General features: G+C 37.3%; 6 protein-coding genes across 7 annotated transcripts; 3 read left to right on the top strand and 3 right to left on the bottom strand.

The window, feature by feature from the left end:
* Window positions 1-328: 328 nt before the first annotated feature.
* On the bottom strand, window positions 329-2,284 carry LOC104730059 (vesicle-associated membrane protein 711). The gene is made up of 4 exons (XM_010449132.3): window positions 1,787-2,284; window positions 1,353-1,543; window positions 1,084-1,247; window positions 329-713 (listed from the first exon to the last, which is right to left on the bottom strand). Exons 1-4 carry the CDS (start codon window positions 2,001-2,003, stop codon window positions 626-628), a joined length of 660 nt encoding a protein of 219 aa, XP_010447434.1. The 5' UTR covers window positions 2,004-2,284; the 3' UTR covers window positions 329-625.
* Window positions 2,285-3,084: 800 nt separating this feature from the next.
* LOC104730058 (PX domain-containing protein EREL1) lies at window positions 3,085-7,657 on the top strand. Its single transcript, XM_087478350.1, has 10 exons — window positions 3,085-4,028; window positions 4,120-4,230; window positions 4,363-4,461; window positions 4,564-4,650; window positions 4,907-5,015; window positions 5,105-5,901; window positions 6,027-6,191; window positions 6,285-6,527; window positions 6,639-6,845; window positions 7,077-7,657. The coding sequence occupies exons 1-10, from the start codon at window positions 3,939-3,941 to the stop codon at window positions 7,335-7,337; spliced, it is 2,169 nt and encodes a 722-aa protein (XP_087334476.1). The 5' UTR covers window positions 3,085-3,938; the 3' UTR covers window positions 7,338-7,657.
* A 438-nt stretch (window positions 7,658-8,095) lies between these two features.
* On the top strand, window positions 8,096-9,863 carry LOC104730057 (alkane hydroxylase MAH1). The gene has a single exon (XM_010449129.2). It carries the CDS (start codon window positions 8,188-8,190, stop codon window positions 9,712-9,714), a length of 1,527 nt encoding a protein of 508 aa, XP_010447431.2. The 5' UTR covers window positions 8,096-8,187; the 3' UTR covers window positions 9,715-9,863.
* Window positions 9,864-11,504: 1,641 nt separating this feature from the next.
* Window positions 11,505-12,766, bottom strand: LOC104730056 (uncharacterized). The gene is made up of 3 exons (XM_010449128.3): window positions 12,710-12,766; window positions 12,282-12,549; window positions 11,505-12,202 (listed from the first exon to the last, which is right to left on the bottom strand). Exons 2-3 carry the CDS (start codon window positions 12,522-12,524, stop codon window positions 11,753-11,755), a joined length of 693 nt encoding a protein of 230 aa, XP_010447430.1. The 5' UTR covers window positions 12,525-12,549; window positions 12,710-12,766; the 3' UTR covers window positions 11,505-11,752.
* LOC104730054 (uncharacterized) lies at window positions 12,746-14,610 on the top strand. Its single transcript, XM_010449124.3, has 8 exons — window positions 12,746-13,014; window positions 13,123-13,197; window positions 13,346-13,432; window positions 13,590-13,646; window positions 13,779-13,871; window positions 13,984-14,056; window positions 14,138-14,213; window positions 14,305-14,610. Exons 1-8 carry the CDS (start codon window positions 12,961-12,963, stop codon window positions 14,516-14,518), a joined length of 729 nt encoding a protein of 242 aa, XP_010447426.2. The 5' UTR covers window positions 12,746-12,960; the 3' UTR covers window positions 14,519-14,610.
* LOC104730055 (pantothenate kinase 2) lies at window positions 14,557-21,354 on the bottom strand. Of its 2 annotated transcripts, none has more exons than XM_010449125.3 (22): window positions 20,660-21,354; window positions 20,323-20,538; window positions 19,950-20,002; window positions 19,582-19,698; window positions 19,236-19,355; window positions 19,021-19,115; window positions 18,847-18,940; window positions 18,588-18,719; window positions 18,349-18,461; window positions 18,063-18,255; window positions 16,935-17,143; window positions 16,765-16,809; window positions 16,620-16,668; window positions 16,420-16,502; window positions 16,223-16,339; window positions 16,092-16,155; window positions 15,826-15,972; window positions 15,572-15,730; window positions 15,350-15,433; window positions 15,071-15,265; window positions 14,901-14,972; window positions 14,557-14,815 (listed from the first exon to the last, which is right to left on the bottom strand). In XM_010449125.3, exons 1-22 carry the CDS (start codon window positions 20,925-20,927, stop codon window positions 14,723-14,725), a joined length of 2,718 nt encoding a protein of 905 aa, XP_010447427.1. In that variant the 5' UTR covers window positions 20,928-21,354; the 3' UTR covers window positions 14,557-14,722. The 2 variants fall into 2 exon arrangements, with proteins under 2 accessions (XP_010447427.1, XP_010447428.1); XM_010449126.3 differs by having other exon boundaries at window positions 19,582-19,717; window positions 20,660-21,297.
* Window positions 21,355-21,387: the final 33 nt, after the last annotated feature.

Genomic DNA, 21,387 nt, shown 5'->3' with positions numbered 1-21,387 from the left:
TACTTACATTCGATTATGATCGAACTTATTGGATCATGTGAGACTATTTTGCATACGTAGGGTCAAACATGTACCACAAACATCATTTGACTACCGGCAGAGAAACCAAAGTGGCAGATTGCTAGATGTCGTTTACTTTTTGATGCTATTACAACCGATTGTATCCCAGATTGGATAATGTCATTTATAGAGGTTCAAAAGCCTCCAAACATAAGATCGTAATAGGATGAAAACAAAAAAAAAACATGTACCAGTAGTCATTCTTTACATCCGGACCCCGATTCAGATCCATGATTTAAAATAATGAACAAATCCCTTAGGAGAAGACTTTAGAAGTTGGTGGTATGGATTATATGAGAGGAAGTCACATAAACAAGAACATGACAAGTTGTATGAACATATATCAGACAAAACAAGCCTGTTCACTTCCCACTATGTATGTATAGAACGTGATGACAACAAAAATTCACACAGCTTGCAAGGCAATGAGCTTTTACATTGCTCTATAAATAAGAATACTTCATATAAGTGTGAGTTGAAAACAAGAGGCTTACAATCAGACAAGGAGAAAAAAAGTCGCGGCAACACACAGAACCGGGATGGATTCCTTAAGAGATAAAAGCACTTAAATGCAAGATGGTAGAGTAGGTCCATGGCAGAGAAAGGCCACGCCGATGTATATGATCACCAGTAGTAGTACTATTAAGAGGACCCTGCAAGACACAAACACAGGATTAGGAACAATGTTCGATTCTTGAAAAATTCTCACTTGAGATCTTGTTCATAAAAGGCACAAATTAACAAATGCCAAGATCCTTATGTTTCGTTTAAGAGTAAAAATTTACGCAAAGGATGAGTTTAACTCGATTTTTTTATACCTTTTACAAATGTAGAACTTGGGGGTTATTAAAAGTACCATTAAAAATGTGAAACTTGGGGGTGAGTAAAGCACTTCACTTGCCATTGTTTAATGGGTTCTTAGGCCATGATTAGTTTCAGCATACAGTCTTGCAATCATAATACTACAGATTGTTTAATTTCATGGATAACCTATAAATAATGTTAAGGTATTAGGAAACATACGTGAGCTTGCAATTTCTCCACCAGACATTGCTTCGGAAACGACGAGCTTGCTTTCTGAAACGGAATGTATTCCCCTGCATATTGGCGGTTTTATCGACAAGAAGCTCCAAGCGTTCACCTCTATCTAGAACTTTGTCAATGTTCTCTATCATGACACCCCTCACCTGTCCAAAACCAAATATAAGTATGCCAACGGTAAAGCCAAGACTCAGAACCAAGTCTCTATACAAATCCACAATCAGATTTAACATTTTAAGAGAAACTCAAACCTGATTCATTTCACCCTTAATACGATTAATCCTATCTGCATTAGGATCATTAGAGTAATACTCAATCTGCTGACTGAGAACTCTTGAAAATTCGTCATTCATTGCATAAGCTTGTGCTGTATGAACAGCCCTGGCATAAGTCCGTACGAACCTCTGGTGAATATCCTCAAGAAAAGCAAAAGGAATCCTCCCTGAGAAATTACATCTCAAATATAAGAACTTTGGTAAGATCAAACTCATTCACGCATCAGGAAACAATATCAGAAAGATCATTTCAGAGAAAGGCCCAATTTCACACCAGAAAGAAGAAAAGGATCAGACTTTGAATTCCACTGTCACCAAAAAAGATCGAAACTTCCTAAAAACTAATTAGCCATAGAAGCAGCAGCTCAAGATTCGAGAAACATAAAGGGAGGAGAAGGAGGAAGACGTACTTCCGGCGGTTTCTTCAGCCATACAGAGAACGGTGAGGCCATCGGTGCGTTTAACGTGAAAGACGTAGCGATCCTGAGAGTAGGAGACGTTGCTGTCGTCGTTACCAGGGACTTTCTCGAGGATCTGTTTGGCGATGTTGCTGGCATTCGTAGCCGTGGCGCTGAACTCGGAAAGAAAGACCGTACCACGAGCCACGAGAGCGTACAGAATCGTCATATCCGTGGATCCCTCCTTCTCCTTGCCGAAATCAAAACAAGGTCAACGAAGGGTTTCCCGCGGAAACAGAGCCTGCAAATGACGAATGAATGGATCGCTGGATGGATCAATCAAAGAGAGAGAGAACCAATTAGCTCCTTTTTTTCACCCTTTCTGCATATTATTGAATCTCTCTCTCTCTCTCCTCTTTCCTCTTGGAGTTTAGCTGGAGCTGGAGACCTTTTCGCCTCCTGGCAGCAGATTTTAAAATTATATTTTTTTGATAGCTACGTTGATATATTACAATAATTTTTTTTATAAATATAAGGACCAAAATTAAATTCACATATTTGACATTAGTTAAAAGTTTATAACTGTAAAAAAAAAAATTGTAATGTTTTGATGTTTGAATATATGTTTTAAAGCGTAGAAATTTATAGATATGAAGGATATAATTTACATGTTATTATGAAGATCAATAACTTTCGAAAATAACATGTTTTTTTTTTTTTGAAAATATGTTAAATTAGATTCAAAAAAGAAAAATAGCGTTTTTACAAAAGAATAACACGTTTAAAACTTTTAAAGTGTTACAAAATTAGTTTTTTTTAATGAAATATGTACATATTATTTTTCTTTTGTTAAATGTTGCGGCGTCAGCAGATTGAAACGACATGTTGAAGTAGCAACGACATGTCAAGTGGAGTAAAGCAATGTTAAACGACACCGTAGGTTTGAAAATTACAGATCTAAATGATTCGCTGATGGTATCCGTTGAGTCGTGACGACATCACATTGATAGCCAGGCTTGGCCCACAGGAGAAGCAAAGTGAAGCCAAGGATTCGGGCCTAAATTTTTAAAAACTTTTTTCACTTAAAAATCTGTTAAACAAAAGGCTTTTTTTTAGGATATGTATAATGGCTTTTTTATTTACACGTAAAAGATCTTTTTTTCCTTTGTAGGATATGTAAAAAGTTTTAAAATATCTAATTGTGGTCTTATTTAGAAAATTTATAACTTTTGTCATAGGTGAAAATGATACATTTTTAAATTTCTGCGTAAAGCACTCATAAATGTTGGGCCGGCACTGTTGATAGCTGAAAATTTTCAGCGACATATCAATCTTCATCAGCGTATATCATCTGCAACACTTCTCTCTCATCTCTATGTATTCTTCTCTCCGATAACATTGTTTTCCTTCTTTACCAGTTGCTGCTACCGCAACGTTTAGCAAAATAACAGCTCATTAAACCAGAAATGGTTAATCTTTTCGGTTTGGAAATTATTTCTGGTCTAAATTTGATTTCGGTTTCTGAATAAGATATGAATGAATGAAAAACCTTTTGGAAAAAAAAAGATATAAAAAGCAAAGTTAATGGCAGAAAAAAAAATGAAAATGACGTGGATAATGGCTGAATGAGCTTCTGATAAACCCAACTCAAAACCAAAACGTGGTTCACGAGTCAGAGAGACCCAAACCGAACGAATCTTACGGGAAGAAGAAGGTGGAACATATATACACAATAGATAGATACACGGTAAGCTTCGCGCCTCCGTCAAATCACGTGTTGTTGTTTTATATCGGCTTTTCCGTTAAAAGTAGACGTCACAACACCACCGTTAATCGCCGTGGTCCGTGAGGATTCAACCCCAGAGAGGAAGAGAAGACCCTGAGAGACGCCATCTGTTCCCTTCTTCTTCTTCTTCTTCTTCTTCTTCTTCTTCTTCTTCTTCTTCTGTGTCCTCTCTCTCTCTCTCTCTTCTCGATCTGACGACGATCCCCATTCATAAACCCTACTCTTCGATCTTAATCCTAAGATTTCTGATTGCGTAATTTGAGGTTTTCCCGATCGGGAAATTTACTGGCTCGATCCACGTCTCCGATTAGTTCTGATCGGAATATCAGATTCGAATTCCGGAGAGCTGGAGAGATAGGTAGAGTTAAGTAGGTGGTGATGCAGAGACGGAGTCCGCCGAAGCATAGGCATGACGGAACATCGCCGCTTCCATTGGGAATGGATTGGAGTCCTCCCCCGCGCAAATGGGTGAGTTCTTACTTATGTTTCCATAATTCGATACTTTAATATGTTGTTTATTTGGAAGCTGCAACCTTTATTATCTTCTTTTTTGGCGCAGAGTGGTAGAGATACAGTATGGCCTCATGATCCACGAACCGGATGGAGTTATTGTGTCACTATACCTTCCTGGATTGTTCTTCCAAAGTCGAGAAACTCAGACCCTGTTGTGGTAATCTACTTTAACTGATTTTGTCATTTGGAATCAACAAACTTAAACATGATCAATGGAATTTTTGTTGTTGTTGTGTCATGAATATTTAGTTGAACTTGCTTACATATATGACATTTTCTAGTGGAACAGTTTTACAGGGTTCAAGTAAGTTTGCAATCCCCTGAAGGTGTTACCACAATGCGAGGAGTGTTGAGAAGATTTAATGATTTTCTTAAGCTTTTATCCGATGTAAGTATTTTTTTCTCCTTGAATTTAAGGGTTATACTAACTCTCCGTATGATTAAATGTAATGTTCTTGATGGGATATGTACATTCATGTTTTCCTTGCAGCTTAAAAGAACATTTCCTAGAAAAAGTTTTCCGTCAGCTCCCCCCAAAGGGCTCTTGCGTATGAAAAGCAGAGCAGTGTTAGAAGAGGTATGCATTTTTTTTTCTGGGGCTAAGTAAGTGAATGAGATCACTTGTGTAACTGCTGTTATTCTCAATATCTTTTCTGTTTAGTGCTATTTTTTTCCCTGCCTCCAAAATCTTCCCTTCCAAGATTAAGTACGAATAATGCAGATTAATGGACTTCATGTGTATACATATATGGAAAGCCATGTCCCAACAGAAAAATTACAATTATTCGTGCAAACTATTTGTTTCACAAGTGATAGCTGTGACCTTGTTGCAGAGAAGGTGCTCTCTTGAGGAGTGGATAACGAAGCTATTATCTGATATAGAATTGGCAAGAAGTGTCGTAGTTGCATCCTTTCTTGAACTAGAAGCTGCTGCTAGGTCTGGTATGAGCTATTACAATATGCACTTAAGTCGTGCATTGGTCAGTTCTGTAATATGTGATTACGAGTCTAACATGATCTTGCTTTTCCAGCATGCCAAGATGTAGATCAGAATGCCTCTGATGCCAATAATGATAGAAATAGCACAAGTTCGTCGTCTCCTTTGGTTCACCCAAGTCTGAGCTTGTTTCATGCGGGTGGGAGTTCTCTCACATCTGACTATGGCAGTGATACTGCTTATGAAACATCTGAGCTTGGATCACCAAGTTTAGGACAGGATGATATTTCTGAAATTGGCACCGAAGATCTAACTCTGGATGAGGATATTACAAATCCAATAGAGAAGCTCGTTAACTTCAGCATGACCAACATTGACGAGGGACTTTCAATGAGCCAAACTATTCTTGAGCAACTTGAAGACTTTCCCAAGCATAAAGCTCGCTCAAGATATGTCAATAATATCCTAGGGAAGGATGTGTATAATGGAAATGCTTCTAAAGGTGTAGTTCTTGCTAACAATGGCTCACGACTTCTTTCTGAACCAGAATCATCTCACTCAGTAATGCATGATAGAAAGCTTTCTGTTGAGAGTGCTGATGGGTTTGCTCTACACACTGGTGAAACATCAACACCTGGTCTCCTAAGTTCAAGCAGTGATAGCTACCTGGATCTACGCCGAGGTCCTGCTGTAGCACTTGGATCTGGGCTTGCTGGTAACCCGGAGAGGCAGGGTAGTGCACAAATAGTTCTTCCACTGGAGCTTCGGAATAAATTGAACAGAATTTTGTTAGCCACAAATGAGAGACTTGTTAATGCAAAAACAGATATGGAAGATCTTATAGCAAGACTAAATCAAGAGATAGCGGTGAAAGATTACCTGAACAAAAAGGTACAATAAGAAAAGTAACATCGAATGCTGTTTTTCTTTTTCATTTTTAGTTCTAAACATCCGTATCTTATTAATTTTTCTTTGGAGGGAATGGTAGTGTTGTAATGCTGTTTTTTACTGCTCAGGTTGATGATCTAGAAGGGGAACTTGAAACTACTAAGCAGAGAAGCAAAGAGAACTTGGAGCAAGCTATTATGAGCGAGAGGGAAAGATTCAATCAGATGCAGTGGGATATGGAAGAACTTAGACAAAAATCTTACGAGATGGAAATGAAGTTAAAATTAAGGGAGGTATGATTTAAAATAGTTCTGTGTCCACAAAATTATTTTCGCAACCAATTTTCCTATTTTAGAGAAGCACGCTGATGCAACTTATTACACTAGGATGGGAGCTCACATGCAGAACCCACTGAACAGTCAACTATCTCTGAAAGACATGTTTTTTCGAAAGAGTTGGATGCCAAAAAACAACAACTAGAGGACCTCTCCAAGCGATATGAAGAATTAGAGGCAAAATCAAAAGCAGATATTAAAGTTCTTGTCAAAGAGGTCAAATCTCTGAGGCGTTCTCATGTGGAATTAGAGAAAGAGCTGACACAATCTTTGACAGATAAAACTGAAGCCGAGGTAATTTCTGCCTTGTATAGTATTAAATATATTTTCTTATTTGGCAGCATGACTATGCATCGAAACAATAGAGACAACACAACTGAGACTGGAACATGTTGCACTTTTCAGAAACTACTCCAACAGGAAAGAGAACTACTTGAGAACACTGTAGCGGCTAGAAAAAAGCTGCTTAGTGACTGCAGGATTCTCCACGACCGGCTTAAAGAGTACAACTTGAATTTTTTAGTGGACGGAAACAGTAACTTCGCAGAGGACTCAACTGCAGTATCAGACGCTTTGCGTTTGCTGTCAATATCTGATGATCAAATTGAGGAGGTATTGCTGTATCTCTCCTTTATTTCTCATTTAACTTCATATGTCTCAACTTAGGATATCCAAGGTTTCTTCTTATAGGAGTTACTTTCAACTGCGTCTTGATATATGCATCAGCGTAAAGTTAATTCTAAGTGTAGAATATTTAGGTTTTCGCTGCACTAGTGAAGCATTGCTATAAAAAAATGTCGCAATGTGCATTTTACAAGTTTTAACGATGTTGACCATTTCCAGGCTCAGCTACTTGCCGGGTTTGATGAAAATGCTGCTGCTCAAGATATAGATAAATCTCTCAGCACCGATACCGAAACAAGAATTGTGGAGGACGAGCTGAGGAAGATACTGGCAAACATCTTTGTTGAGAACGCGAAATTGAGAAAACAGGTGAACTCTGCAATGCTTCGTGCTCTCCAGAAAGACGCAAAGACCAACGAAGATGTGAATGAGGAAATTGGTGATGAGAAAGTAGAGGCATCAACAGAGACATTAAAGTGATAGGTATAACAATAGCTGGTTTGACCTGAGGATAGACTGCCATTTTTTCTCTCTCTTTAATCAAAGGACTGGTCGCTTTATAATACAAAACGGTTGGTCTCTTGGAGAAGCAAATTAGTTGAAGCTGAGTGTCGTGTAATGGATATATATATACACACATGTGACCACCCCCTTTTGACGAGTACATAAGGCAAAAACATGTGTATTGAGTACGTTTGTTGTATAATTGTATTGAACTATCCTCTGTTGCATATACTTAGTCTTTCTTGTGTTCTGAACTCTTTCTTAGGGTACAGGAATGTATTCATCATCCTTGTCCATTTTTCTCTCACCTCACCACTTTCATGAACTTCTTCTCTTCTCCAGTTAATTCATAGAGTTTATTTACATAATTAAAACGGTAACTGGTAGAGAATATTAAATGCTTAAAACATTCATCCTCTTTGGACAGAGATGAAGAAGTTAATTAATGTACTTCCTAAAGCGCTCATATCTCAGAAGTCTGTGCGTGACTCCAGCTCATTCTCTAATGGCTTCAATAAGCTTAATTAGTTGATAAAGTTACAAATGGCCAACGGGCAATAATGACAATTTTCCAAATGATTGAAAAAGTTGGGTGTCTTGTCACAAAAATAAAAAGTTAGGTGAAATGACAAATTTAATAGTAGTTTCTAATTTGATGATATATGCATTATTTACTCGTCCCTTGCAGTTTATGCATAACAAGATTTAATGTGTTTAAAAATAGTTTTGTTAATAGTCCCCTGAAGTGTGTGCATATAAATTCAGCTCTTGTGGCAGCAAAGTATCCATCACAGAGTTGTATTTTAAAATCAAGCGCCTTACTCCAATGGCTTCAATAAGTCTACTTCAAGTTTCTGTAGCCATCCTTGGTTTTCTTATCCTCCATTACTTGCTCTTCAAGAAACTTTATGGCCGGTTCCGATTGAACTGGCCGGTCCTCCGGATGCTCCCTGCTCTGCTCAGGGCACTTCACCGAATCTATGACTACAGCGTTAAGATTCTCGAAATCTCTAACTTGACGTTTCCATTCGAAGGACCGCAGTTTGCTGGAATGGATATGTTGGTCACGGTAGATCCAGCTAACATTCATCATATAATGACCTCAAATTTCACAAATTACATCAAAGGACCGGCGTTCCAAGATGTTTTTGATGTGTTCGGAGACGGGATCATCACCACAGACTTGGAGCTATGGAAGACTCTGAGGAAGTCTTATCAAGCCATTCTCCATCGTCAAGAGTTTCAAAGGTTTTCAATGAGTACCATGACACGTAAACTCAAGGACGGGCTTGTTCCCCTTCTTGATCATTTTGCAGAGAAAGGAACGACCGTGGACTTGCAAGACGTGTTCGGGAGGTTCACCTTCGATACAATCTTAATCCTTGCAACCGGTTCTGATCCTAGATCTCTCTCCGTTGAAATGCCTGAAGATGAATTTGCTAAAGCTCTCGACGATGTTGGAGAAGGGATTTTGTATAGGCATGTCAAACCAAGATTCTTGTGGAAGCTGCAAAACTGGGTGGGATTAGGAGAAGAGAAGAAGATGACTAAAGCTAATGCAATTTTTGACCGTGTGTGTGCAAAATACATATCAGGCAAGAGAGAAGAGATGAAAAGATCACAAGGGGTTATTGATAAATCCAATGTGGAGAGTGAGGATATTTTAACTTCCTTCATTAAGCTAGATACAACCAAGTACAAGCTCTTGAATACGAGTGACGACAAGTTCCTCAGAGACAACATCTTAACTTTCATTCTAGCCGGAAGAGACACAACAGCCTCTGCTCTCTCTTGGTTCTTCTGGCTTCTCTCTGAAAATCCAAAAGTGGTAGCCAAGATTCGCCAAGAGGTCATCAACACGAATCTATCAAGAACCGGAAATAGCCAAGAGAATTTGGACAAGTTGGTGTATTTACATGGTGCGTTGTGTGAGGCATTGAGACTTTACCCACCAGTTTGCTTCGGGCGCAAGTCTCCTATCAAATCAGATGTGTTACCAAGTGGTCATAAAGTCGATGCAAACTCCAATATTGTTATCTGTCTTTATGCGTTGGGGAGGATGCGAGCAGTTTGGGGAGAAGACGCATTGCAGTTCAAGCCAGAGAGATGGATTACCGAGAATGGAGGCATGAAACATGAGCCTTCCTTCAAGTTTTTATCGTTTAATGCCGGTCCAAGAACTTGTCTAGGTAAGCACATAGCTTTGAATCAAATGAAGATAGTGGCAGTGGAGATATTACAAAACTATGACATTAAGGTTGTCGAAGGGCAGAAGATTGAGCCAGTTCTTGGTATTATACTGTCGATGAAGCACGGACTTAGAATCACAGTTACGAAGAGATGTTTAGCGTGAAACTATTCAAATCAAATCATGTTTTGTTGGTATAAAAACTATTGCAGAAATAATTATGGTAGAGAACTTTATCATCTTTTACGATTTTGACGAATTGAATCATGTATTCTGTTACTGCATCGGGATGAAGTGCTTTTACCTTATTTTCATTTCTTTGGGTTTTTTTCATAGTCAGCTACATAACGTAGTACATCATGTTCCTGCGTCTGCAGATGAGAGAATTGACAAACAAACAAAAAGTAAAGAGTAAAAGAAGACAAATTCATCCATTTGTTTCTTTTGGAAAAGGAAAAAAAAAAAAATCCCACATTAGTAAAATTTAGGCCATGAATGGATACTTAAATAAGCTGGGCTTATTTCCAAAAAAACAAAATCCGCAATAACTACACCAATCAAGTAATTTGCGGTTTTTCAAAATACAAAAAAGGAAATCCGCTTTTATTTAAGGAAATCCGCAATAAATTTTTGTTATGTCTAATAAAATGAAAAACGCACTCCTTTGTAAATAACTCCACATATGGTGTGGGACACCTTAAAATCCGCTTTTTATGACTAAATGATTAATAATAAATTTATAATTATACAATAAATAATTATAACTATAAATAACAAAATAAATACAGTAGAAACTCTATAAATTAATACTCGTTAAATTAATAATCTTTATAAATTAATAAATTTATTCGGCCCCAAGTTGGGACTAGTGTAATTTTGGACAATATTCGATAATATAATAAAATAATAATCTTTTTGAAACTCCTTTGTAAATATATAGTCCCATCAATAATATAAATTATCTAAATATATGTATATATCTACACATTAATTTTTATTAGAGTTCATTTTTAATATTTTTACTATATAAAAATCTTTGAGTGCTATCTTCAAAACATTGTAATTGTTATTTTCATTGTAATTGATTTTATAAAAATATTTTAATTTTTTTAATATTTTAATATAAAGATTAAATCTTATTTTAATGTTTTTTTACCAAATTAGGAAAGTCTCTCTATAAATTAATAATTATTAATTTATCGATAAATTAAAACCTCTTTAAATTAATAAAATTTCATGGTCCCGACTTTATTAATTTATAGAGGTTTTTATGTAGTAACAAATAATTTTGTAATATGTGGTTTAAATTTCAATAAAAATGAATGTTTGTTATGATAATGGAAATAGTATTATTGTAAATGCTACCTAATTATCATAGTTATCCTTAATATCAAAATAATATGAAATCCGCACCGCAAATAATTTTTCACCAATCAAACATTATTTTGTACCGCTTATTTTGGAGTAACCGCACTTGTCCCGCAAATACATTTCTTCCGCACGTACCGCAGTTGAACCGTACCGTACTACCAAATTATTTGTCCTGCACTACTAAATCCGCGGTTACCATTCGGACCCTTAGGGTCGAGCCCAACAGAAATCAAAACAGCCAGAAACTAAAAGTTCATTTGTAAGATCACCTAATTTAACGGGTATTACGTCTCAAAATTGAGCTTTATTTAACGGGTCTATTCCAAATCACCTAATTTTTTTTATTCCCAAGTCAAAAAAAAAAAAAAAACAAACAAAACATTATAACGTTCATAATGGTTGAGATCCGACTTCTATCACCTTAGAAAATTTTATGATTTTGTGAGATTAGTGAAAGCTAAAATCATGTTTTGTTGGTATAAAAACTATTGCAGAAATAATTATGGTAGAGAACTTTATCATCTTTTACGGATGAAGTGCTTGTACCTTATTTGCACTTCTTTGGGGTTTTTTTCATAGTCAGCTACATAACGTAGGATTCATTCTGAAAAAGACATAAACCAAACAGAATGATATGTCCTAGAAACAGATAAAGCTAGAGAGTATATGATCATAAGAGGGTTACAGAGCATTTTTGTGTAGGAAATTGCGAAGACAAGAGAAGAAGAAGAGAAGTTAAAGTAGGGAGGAAGGGACACCAACATAGATATTACTAGTGCAAGGATAGAGGATATATAAAAGAGCAAGAGTGTGATAGATAGATAGATATAAATCACAGAGTGGTATCTCTTTCTCTTGATGGACCTGAAGCGTTTGCCAAAGCTTCCATAACAGAAGCTCTCCTGCGCATAATCTCGTCCTTGAGACCATGCATCAATGACGCAGCCAGTTCTTTCTCGCGAGCGCTCAATGGATCCTTTGGCATAGCTACCACTCGGTACCAGGCATCGTTAAAGTAAGCCTTCAAAGCAACCGGATCTTGCAATGATGGCATGGGGCCAAGAGTTCCAGGGGGAAGAAGTGAGACGGAGGGCGGCTTACTCATTAATGCCTCCAAAGCAGCAGGTTCTATCAAAATTGGCTTATAGGCAGGGGATGCTGGTCCAAAAGGCTGCATGTAGCGCTTCTGTATCTCAAGAGCACGCTTAGGTTCACCTCTCACAAAATCATCGTTTGCATATTCAAAGTGGGCAGCAGACTCAGACTCAACTCTTCTAAAGCCCTACAAAAAAAAAGGCATTGAAAAGATCCAAAGGTGTATGTATGTATAAATCAAAAAGAAAAAAAGGCAAGAAACTTACAAATGACTTAAGCCGCGTCTCGAACAGTGAAAATGAAAGTAGATAAAGGGCCTTGAAAAGCACATCTCTGGAAAACTCCTGCGGATCCCAGATGATGAAACTCTTGCCCTCCTCACCCCATGAGATTACTGAATTCGTTTTAGGATCATTCACAATCTTGTATAACTCACACGGGAAATAACGGCGGCGTGGGCCTAACTTCTTGAGAGGTGGATGTTCAAAAGCGTAACCATTATTACCCATCTCCCTAAATCAATTTCAGCAAACCCTAGAGAATCAACATAGCACACCAACAACAATTATCAAAATTTGGTTATGCAACAAGCAACAAGGCCGATCGAGGAGACAAAACCAAACAAATTGAACGAGAGAGAAAGACAAAATCACAAGATTTTTGAAGTCTGAAAAATCAATTTTAAAAATCCGACCTTTCGTTAGGTGTCTCTGTAACCTCCCCCGAAACCAAACAGACCAACACTTTAAATAGGTTCGGTCGGTTTATGACTTTATGTTATGTCCAAAAAAAAAAAGTAAAAAAAAAAAAAGGTTTCTTTGCGGCCAAAAATAAAAAGAAAGAGTGGAGGAGACTACTAAAAGAGTGTTTTGGGGGATCAGATCATCGTTAACCTCCCCAAGGAATCAACTTTAACAGGGGAATTAGGGTTTTTCTATTTCGAAGATGAGTGCCAAAGCTTCTTCTGTCTTGCCCTCAAGCCTCATTGATCAGATTGTTGTCCGTATTTTTCCATCTGCCCACTTCTAAATAAAAAACACTTTTTTTTCGTTTCTTTATGGTTCGATTTGGTTAGAATCAAACATGGATTTTTCAAATTTGTTTCAGGTTCCAGGTGATGTTGTTCTTGATTTGTCAAACATGACTAATCAGACAATCAAGCTCGGCAGTGGCCTCCGTCAGGTTTCGTCTTCTTCGTTTGCAATTGCATATCTAAACAAATTATTCCAGTGGGATTTGTGATATTACAAACAGTTGCTTCCATGAGCTGCAATGCTAAAGGGATTAGAGTATGTTTTTGAAATATGTGTTTGTTTTTGGCTTGTTTCAGGATAGTGATGCTATCTCTGCCATGAGAGCTGGCAAATTAAGTTACTCCAAGCCTAATAAGTATTGGGTCCAAATTTCTCATAAACGGGTGAGCTCACTTCATTATAAGATGATTCAATCTTTGCCTTTCTGGTTTGAGCTTGTTGTGTATTATTTATATGTCTGTGCACGGTTCTGTTTTGTTGATTATCTGTGTAAGTCTCAATTCTAGTTGTTTGTTGACTCTGTTATTATGGTTTTTGCAGTACATACCTCGCCCTGAGGATCATGTTCTTGGAATTGTGGTAGAATCTAAAGCAGATGTAAGTCCTTTGTGATCTTGCTTGTATAGATTCTTGTATTGTTCTTAGATCCTTCTCAGATTGGTCATCATCTCTGAATGCATTTTACTATGAGGTATCGATATATTGAAGTGTTTCTTGTTACTCATGTAGAATTTTTGGGTGGACATAAAAGGACCTCAACTTGCGCTTCTGCCAGTTCTTGCATTCGAAGGAGGAACAAGAAGAAATATTCCCAAGTTTGAGGCATGTACACATTCTGATTAATCAGAAAGCTCTCTTAAATTCTCATTTGGAATATGACATTCTCTATGAATTTCTTGTTTACGCAGTGTTAAAATGTTTGTATACTAAACAGGTAGGCACTCTGCTTTATCTTCGGGTTGTCAAGACAAACACAGGAATGAATCCGGAGGTGTCTTGTACTGACGGTAAGTTTAAAGCTTTGGAGGCTAAACAATGCTGTTTTTCCTTAGCCTACTCTAAATGCTTCTCTTGTTTCTATGTATTAGCAAGTGGGAAAGCTGCATCATTTGGACCCTTGAGAGATGGTTTCATGTTTGAAACTTCAACTGGTCTTTCAAGAATGTGAGATATACTTCCTTATAGAACTGTCTATATCTTATACTTGATCTATCTTCTTTTGACTTAATTTTCTTACTTTCTTCATATCTTGTAGGCTGTTGAGTTCACCAACATGCCCGGTCATCGAGGCTCTTGGAAAGAAACTCTCATTCGAGATAGCTGTGGGCTTAAATGGAAGAGTTTGGGTAAACGCGGCTGCTCCACGTACAGTCATTATCGTATCCAATGCAATGATGAACTCGGAATCTCTAAGTGGGACTCAGCAGAGAATCATGGTTGAGAAATTGCTCGCTAAAATTTCAGACTGATACATTATTGTTCCTTGAGCTGTAGTTGAACCTTGATGTTGCTCTTTAGCAAGTGATTTTATTTAATTCAAATACAAATTTATACAGTAAAAGTTTAGTCTACTAAAAAAATACATATGCCAATTGACGAATGTATACAACAGTGAGCCAATAAACTATTGGAGCATAGTAGTCTAAAGGTTGAAGCAATGATACATAACATTGTTAAAGAGAGGGAGGCTCGTATCTGCATACACAATCATATATGTTTCCTTTTATCAACTTCTCAGCCAATCTCTGATTTTTCACCATTGCTAGCTGCCAAACAGGAAGAGAAAGGTTTCAGTCAAAAGTTTCGATAACAATTCTAGACTTGAAATTTTCTGTCAAGTGAGGTTAAAACCTTGAGAGCCTCGCATTTGAATTGAGCGTTGAAGTTGGTGTGAAGTGCTCTTCCCATACCTTCCAAGACAACCTGCAATATCATTAAACATCAAGTCATGAACAAAGCTTATCTCTTTTTGTGTGTTTCTAGTTTATGTCAGGTAAAAACAGAGAAGGTTTTGTAGATACAAGATCAGCGTCTTTGGCAGCGGCTGCAAGCTCGGAGCTGACTTGTCTGAGGTCGATGCAAGGACTTCCGCATCCATTTTCAACAACCATCAATGGTGCTGAAGTTAAATCCTTCTTTGACCCATCTCCCGGATTTACCATCGCATCTACAAGTAAGCCTCCCATTTCTGCCGCTCTTCTTAAGATGTCACAGTGCTTCAAGAGTACCGAACAAAAGAGTTAGTTACACGAAAAAACATTATCACTACTACAAAGATTCAAAAGTTGAACCAAGAAAACCTTAGCAGCCCCTGCGACTATATCAGGGAGTTCCATAGCGGTAACGTCGTTAAGAGCAGGAAGAGAGTTTGCCACTAAAACAACCTGGAGAATCATAATAACCATTTGTTTAGTGTTTCCTCAACTAATTTCACAAAGAAATAGTTTGGCCACTGTATATAGTTTTGTGAAGAGTAGGAAGAAATTTAATTACTATAGGAAGAGCTCGAGAAAGATACATACTTCAGTCCCACGACGGATAAACTCTCGGGCAAGAGGAAGCATCCCAAGAATAACGTCTGCTCCCGAGTTATCAACAAAAAGTAACGCTCTTTTATGTCGATGAGGCTGCTTACCTCCAGATCCAAGCATCCTTTCTTTGAAAGCATCAAAATCATCTATCTGATTTTACGGATAACAAAACATTTCCAGCTTAAGATTAACAGTTAGCAAACAGTAACCTCAGAGAAAGAAAAAAAGGTGGTCTTGTCTCTCACCCTCCACGGTCTCTGCATCTTGTTGCGACTCATTCTGTATATTTCAATAATGGTTCCTTTGTGATAAAGATCCACACATGCTCGAGATCCCCAGTCGAATATGTTTGCAGCAAGAACACCTTCTATAAGTGTAAGCAACCTTGCCTCCTGAATATCCGAGAAATATTTTAAAACAGTAATGAGAGACGTTGTCTCATGCATAGCAGTAAAACGTTTCATTAACAAATTATAATCCTACAGAGAAAGGAAGGTTATAAATCACAGACCTCGCTCATTGAATCAAGCTCCTCCAGTAAATCAGGTAAAACAGCAAGTGATGCCTCGTTCTCCCTATCAATTTCGGAGAGAGCATAAGAAAAAGTCCAAGTAGAAGAGAGATAATAAGACTATGATTTACCTTTGCTTGATGCTTCTATAGGCATCAACAAACTGGAATTCCCTTAAGCATTCTTCCCTAAGTTCCAAGAGATTTGCTAGCCCCAGCTTTCCATATGCAGCTGGCTCTTCCATTAATCTTCAGCCAAACTAAATTGTCAGCAAAAGCCAAAAGCACAAAAGAAATAGAAGAAGGGAATCTGTTGTAATGAATCAAACCTTGCCAAATGAGCTGAAAAAGCACGAGCAAAAGCATCACCACGCCTTTTCGCATCCTCAGTTCCTCCTTCACTTGCCACAGCCTATAATTATGTCCACGGAATCATAGTAAGTACCAGGCCATAAAGAATCTTCACCACCCAATAAGAAACAATACTGAAGGTGGAATACAATTCCTATGTGTTAACTTTAACAGTTACCGTATCAACAAGGTCTGGTAAATGCTCGGACAGAACTTTGAGCCAGTACCTATACACCAGACAAAATAAGCAATTTAAGAAAAAAAAAGTGATTTCATCAAATAAAACCCCTATTTTGGAAGATCAGCGTCGACTTATTACTCACTCTCGTTCGCCTTGATCTGATAGATCAATTGTGTTAGGCTCATACCTGGTGTAAGATAAACAAGTTGATTAAACACAAGTACATAAATTCTCCAAAATCATGAACAAGCGACAAACCAGGAGATATATGTACAAGCTCAATATATTATTACACAGGGACATGCCACTTACGTTTTTGGGTCAGCCAGCAATGGGAACACCTCCAGTGTGGGCACAAGATGGAGAACACCAACGTTTAATGCACTGGCATCAGATCTTAAAGCACTACCTCTGGATGAAGGAACTTCAAACCCTCCAAGGCCAGTTGTTTTAGATGGAGTCATCGGTACAGGAGCAGTTATTTCAGTTCCTCTACGCACAAACTTTTCCATCCACGAAATCTGAAAGCAACCAGGAAAGTATCTTTAAACTCCAAAACTTATCCAGACCAGATTCACAGAACACTTATAACTAGTTGAAATAGGGAGAGCACCTGATTCTATCTAGTATTTGATATATATACATCAAATAAAAAGAGAATATAACTGTGACAAAGATTTGTATGTTACAAAAAGGAATCAATAGTATGTATGTTATAGATGATCTTTTACGTTATATAATATCAACAAAGTTGGTTACTGTAGGGGAGAAATTATGATTCTTACTCTTGCTTTCTATTATTCTTTTATGTCACATAAATTGATACTTTGTATGAAAAAAAAGAAAGAACCAGCATACTTCAAAGTGAATAATATCCATACAAGCATAAGCACATTCTTTACTGATAGGAGGACAAGTTAGAATAAAGATTTATAAATTCGAATTGTACTGCAGATCCTTGATTTGTCAGATAACATATACCTAAACTATGTATATATTTTCTATGGGAAAAAGCTCTAGACCAGACTCTAAAAGATATTCTAGTGACTAATCTTCATGGCGAATGATCGAGTATCCAATCAAAATCAGTCAGCACACAGAGCATGGAAAGGAACAAGTAACAGTGCACTTCAATACTCTCAAAGTATCCGACCATCTCCTACGGCCATAATATTCAGATTCAGTAAGTCCATGGAAAATCAAACATTCACCAAAATATTCCATTTTCAAGAACAGCATATTCTATAATGATATGGCCTAAAGAATACTATAGTGGTACGCAGCACACACTTTACCCAGCACAAAGTATAGAACAGTATCATATTCCTGCACTTTAATATTTTGAGCAGTACCATGTCACTAAGGAATCATTGGCTGTCAGTTTCAAAGTACCAAATCGAACAATCTGAGACTTTGTTAAAACGCAAGCTAGATTGTTACCTTCTCGTTCAAATCACCGAGAGGTGGTCCGTGAATATTTCCTCCAGTATATGGTGCACCCATTGGGAACCTCTCAACCAACTGATGTGACATTAAATCATCCAAACCGTGCTTCTCATAGCTCATGAACGCACCCAGAGCACCCAGAAAACCTTCATGCCTCAAGAACATAGCTTGCATCTCTCCTTTCGACCTAGTTTATCAAACAAGACATTAATGGAGTTGAGTGATGAAAGTGGAGTGCGCATATCACATCTAGGTCCAAGTTTACTAGTCAAGATATTACCAGAAATGTACAGCAAAGGAAATTGTGTCCATGGTATATGCATGACCCCTTATGAAAAATCCTCCAAAAAATATTCGCTTCAACCCAAAGCGAAGGGCGTTCAAATATGATATCTACACAGAAACAAGAAATCAGAAACTCAAAATATTCTCAAGCAACTTAACCCCATTCACCTATCAAATGAAAAGTAATTTTCTCAAGAACTTTTCCTCGAAACCTTTGGACTCACGAACGAATACCTGTCCAATATTGTATGAAATCATCCGCAATAGAGACAATGAAATATCTTCAGGTCGGTAATCGTCCAGTTCCTTATTTTCAGAGATCGCCTTGCCAAAACTAGAAGCTATTGTTGAAGCAGAAAGACCAATCTGTATAATAGGTTACTGAGAATTACTAGAACAGTAGTAATAAAGCATTCTAAAGTTTTAATAAAAGAGCAGTCACATCCCACAATGTATAAGATCAAATGTAGTCTGATGCAAAGTAGACTCATACCTTGGAGTAATCCATGCCCCCATAAATATCACCAACAAGCATGTCAATGGCACTATTATCTCCCTTTTGGCTGAGTTCTAACAACTCATCAAAACTAAAAAACAGAAGAAAACATCATTAAGGTATAGGAAATAACAATATAATGAAGTAATGCAAAAACAGATCCATTGTAACCTCTTGCACTTCGTTAGAAGTCTTCCTAATCCCCAGTAGGTACCACCACCAACATTAGTCCCACTCACACGTTCAAACTTTCCTTCTCCATCAACCTATATTTTGAAAAGACATTGCATGAATCTATAGGTCCATGCAACTTTCTGACCTCCCAACTTTTAAAGAAGCCACAACAAACACAGTTTGTGAAAGAAGTAGCAAATGTAAACAAATACCTTGATTATGCTAACACCAGACCCAACGTTCACAAGAAGATAGGGATACAAGTCATTTGGATCTATCTGTACAAATTCTTTTTCACCCTCCATGTGCGTGAAGGCTTCATGTCGAATAGCCTGCAGAAAAAGCATGAAACTAAGAATAAATATCAAACATACACATGTAGATTAAAAAAAAAACAAATAAACTAATGGCAAAAATTTAATAGTCTTAAAAGAACTATATGTATTGGAACACACAGCTGGTCACACATAATGTAACCCTGTCCTTAAGTTTCTGCTTTGCAAGTGCTAGTAATAAAGACACAACGTAACAGGAATGTTGCATAAAGAAAGGTCTTACTTTGAGCAAAAAATTTGCTCCAGAAACAAGGCAATGCATTTCATCTTCTTTCTCAATACTAACACCCAGCCGTTCCTTGAACAAGTCTGCAAATTTATAGGCCCCGCCACCTGTGACCTGTAAGTTATACATACGCCTAACTCATATGTTTAAACAAGCAATCGCCAACTAATCAAATCCAAATCAGCAAATCACATGACAAGGATATACAAGACATAAGAACATCAAGAAAAAGGTTTCACCTAAAAACAATAATCGTCTCAAATATTTTCTGGTATATCAAATGACATAACGAGCTAATTATATCCAAAAGTAGCCTCAAAAGGAGATAAAGATAAAAAACAACCAAGTCATAAAAATGTCATTACCTTGATAACACCAGTCCCCAAAGGCAAGGTCCTGGAACTCCAAGGATAAGGATCTATTCACCAATGTAAAAAGAGAGTTGGATGAAATAAAAATGGAGAAGAAGACGAATTAAGCAGTCAATCACCAGAAACTGATCTTACAAACAATAAGAGCAAAACAAAAGTGCCAGTGACCATTTAGACATGACAGGAGTAGTACGGTATACATATATATTACCTCCTACTTAATTACATCTCCAGCCTACTTACAGAAACTAACGGAAGTCAAAATTTGACAAAACCACATCAACTGAGCATAATCATTATGTAAGCACATCACTTAGCGTTCAGTCCAAAAGTTTGTTACATGAAAAGTAGGAAAAAAAGACAATACCTCGGCGATGAAGCTGCTTGGAATGAATAAAATCCAAACACTCATTAATTTTGTTAGTCTCAAACTTGACAAAATGAAGTCTCCCACCAAGAACAGGATAGCTTCTCAAGTTGCCATTGGTTATACCCAATCTCTCCTTGATCGTCCTCTTCCGCTTATCATCATCATTAGAGTAGTCCTCATGCCGCGAAAAATACAGCAGCTTTATCAAAGACCCTACAAATAAACGAGTTCACATTCAGCACCAAAACAAAGCATCCAAATTTCCAAAATTCAATTACAATTGAAACAAAAGGTAAGAAAGATTTTTTTGATGATTAGAGAAAGATATACAGACCTCCGATATCAAGAGCTAAATGAGAGATATCATCAGACTGATTAGGCAACAAAATGGTGGGATCTCTCTCCTCGAGATTGCCCTGGATTTCAGCTTTGCTAAGATCAAGTTGAGGCCTAGAGCCTGATCTGTGGATTGGAGAAGTCCCCGGAACAGAAGAAGAAGGAGACATATCTTTCTCACCAACACCAACACAAACCTGAGATTTTGCTTCAGCTTCTTTTTTATCGTCAAGACTTGGATCATGCTCATCTCCTGGACCCGCCATTTTTTTTATTTTATTGAAAAGAAAAAAAAAAAAAAAAAAAACCCCAAAATCCAGAAAGATCGGATCACCAACAACTTCCTAATTCCCAAACACACCACATAAAAACCCCTTCCTGCTTCGATTTTTTCCCAAACAAACAAAAATCGAACTTCACTTACGACTTAATGAGTTTCATGTCATAGATGACTTGTTTGTAAGATTTGGATTATATATACTCTGCCTCTGCGTTAATTTGTTTCTGTTTTATGATTTTCATTTTGATAACATTATACTATTTCACCACCCAAAAAAAGAAAAAAAAAAACTCTATCGTCGTTTGATTTTTGTGGGAATAATTACGTGTCTTTCTTTGATTCTCGCTCTGATGGATAGTTTTTTTTTTTGTTTCAGTTGGGTCTATTTTGGGCCTGAGTGACTCTTTTAAGGCAACTTTTAATTCTAACCACGGAGACGAGCGAGA

The sequence above is a fragment of the Camelina sativa genome, chromosome 12 (assembly GCF_030686135.1).
Source record: "Camelina sativa cultivar CO46 ecotype springtype chromosome 12, ASM3068613v1".
NCBI lineage: Eukaryota > Viridiplantae > Streptophyta > Magnoliopsida > Brassicales > Brassicaceae > Camelina > Camelina sativa.
Note: the sequence above shows the minus strand (reverse complement) of the source record. Positions and strands in the feature narration are given on the sequence as shown.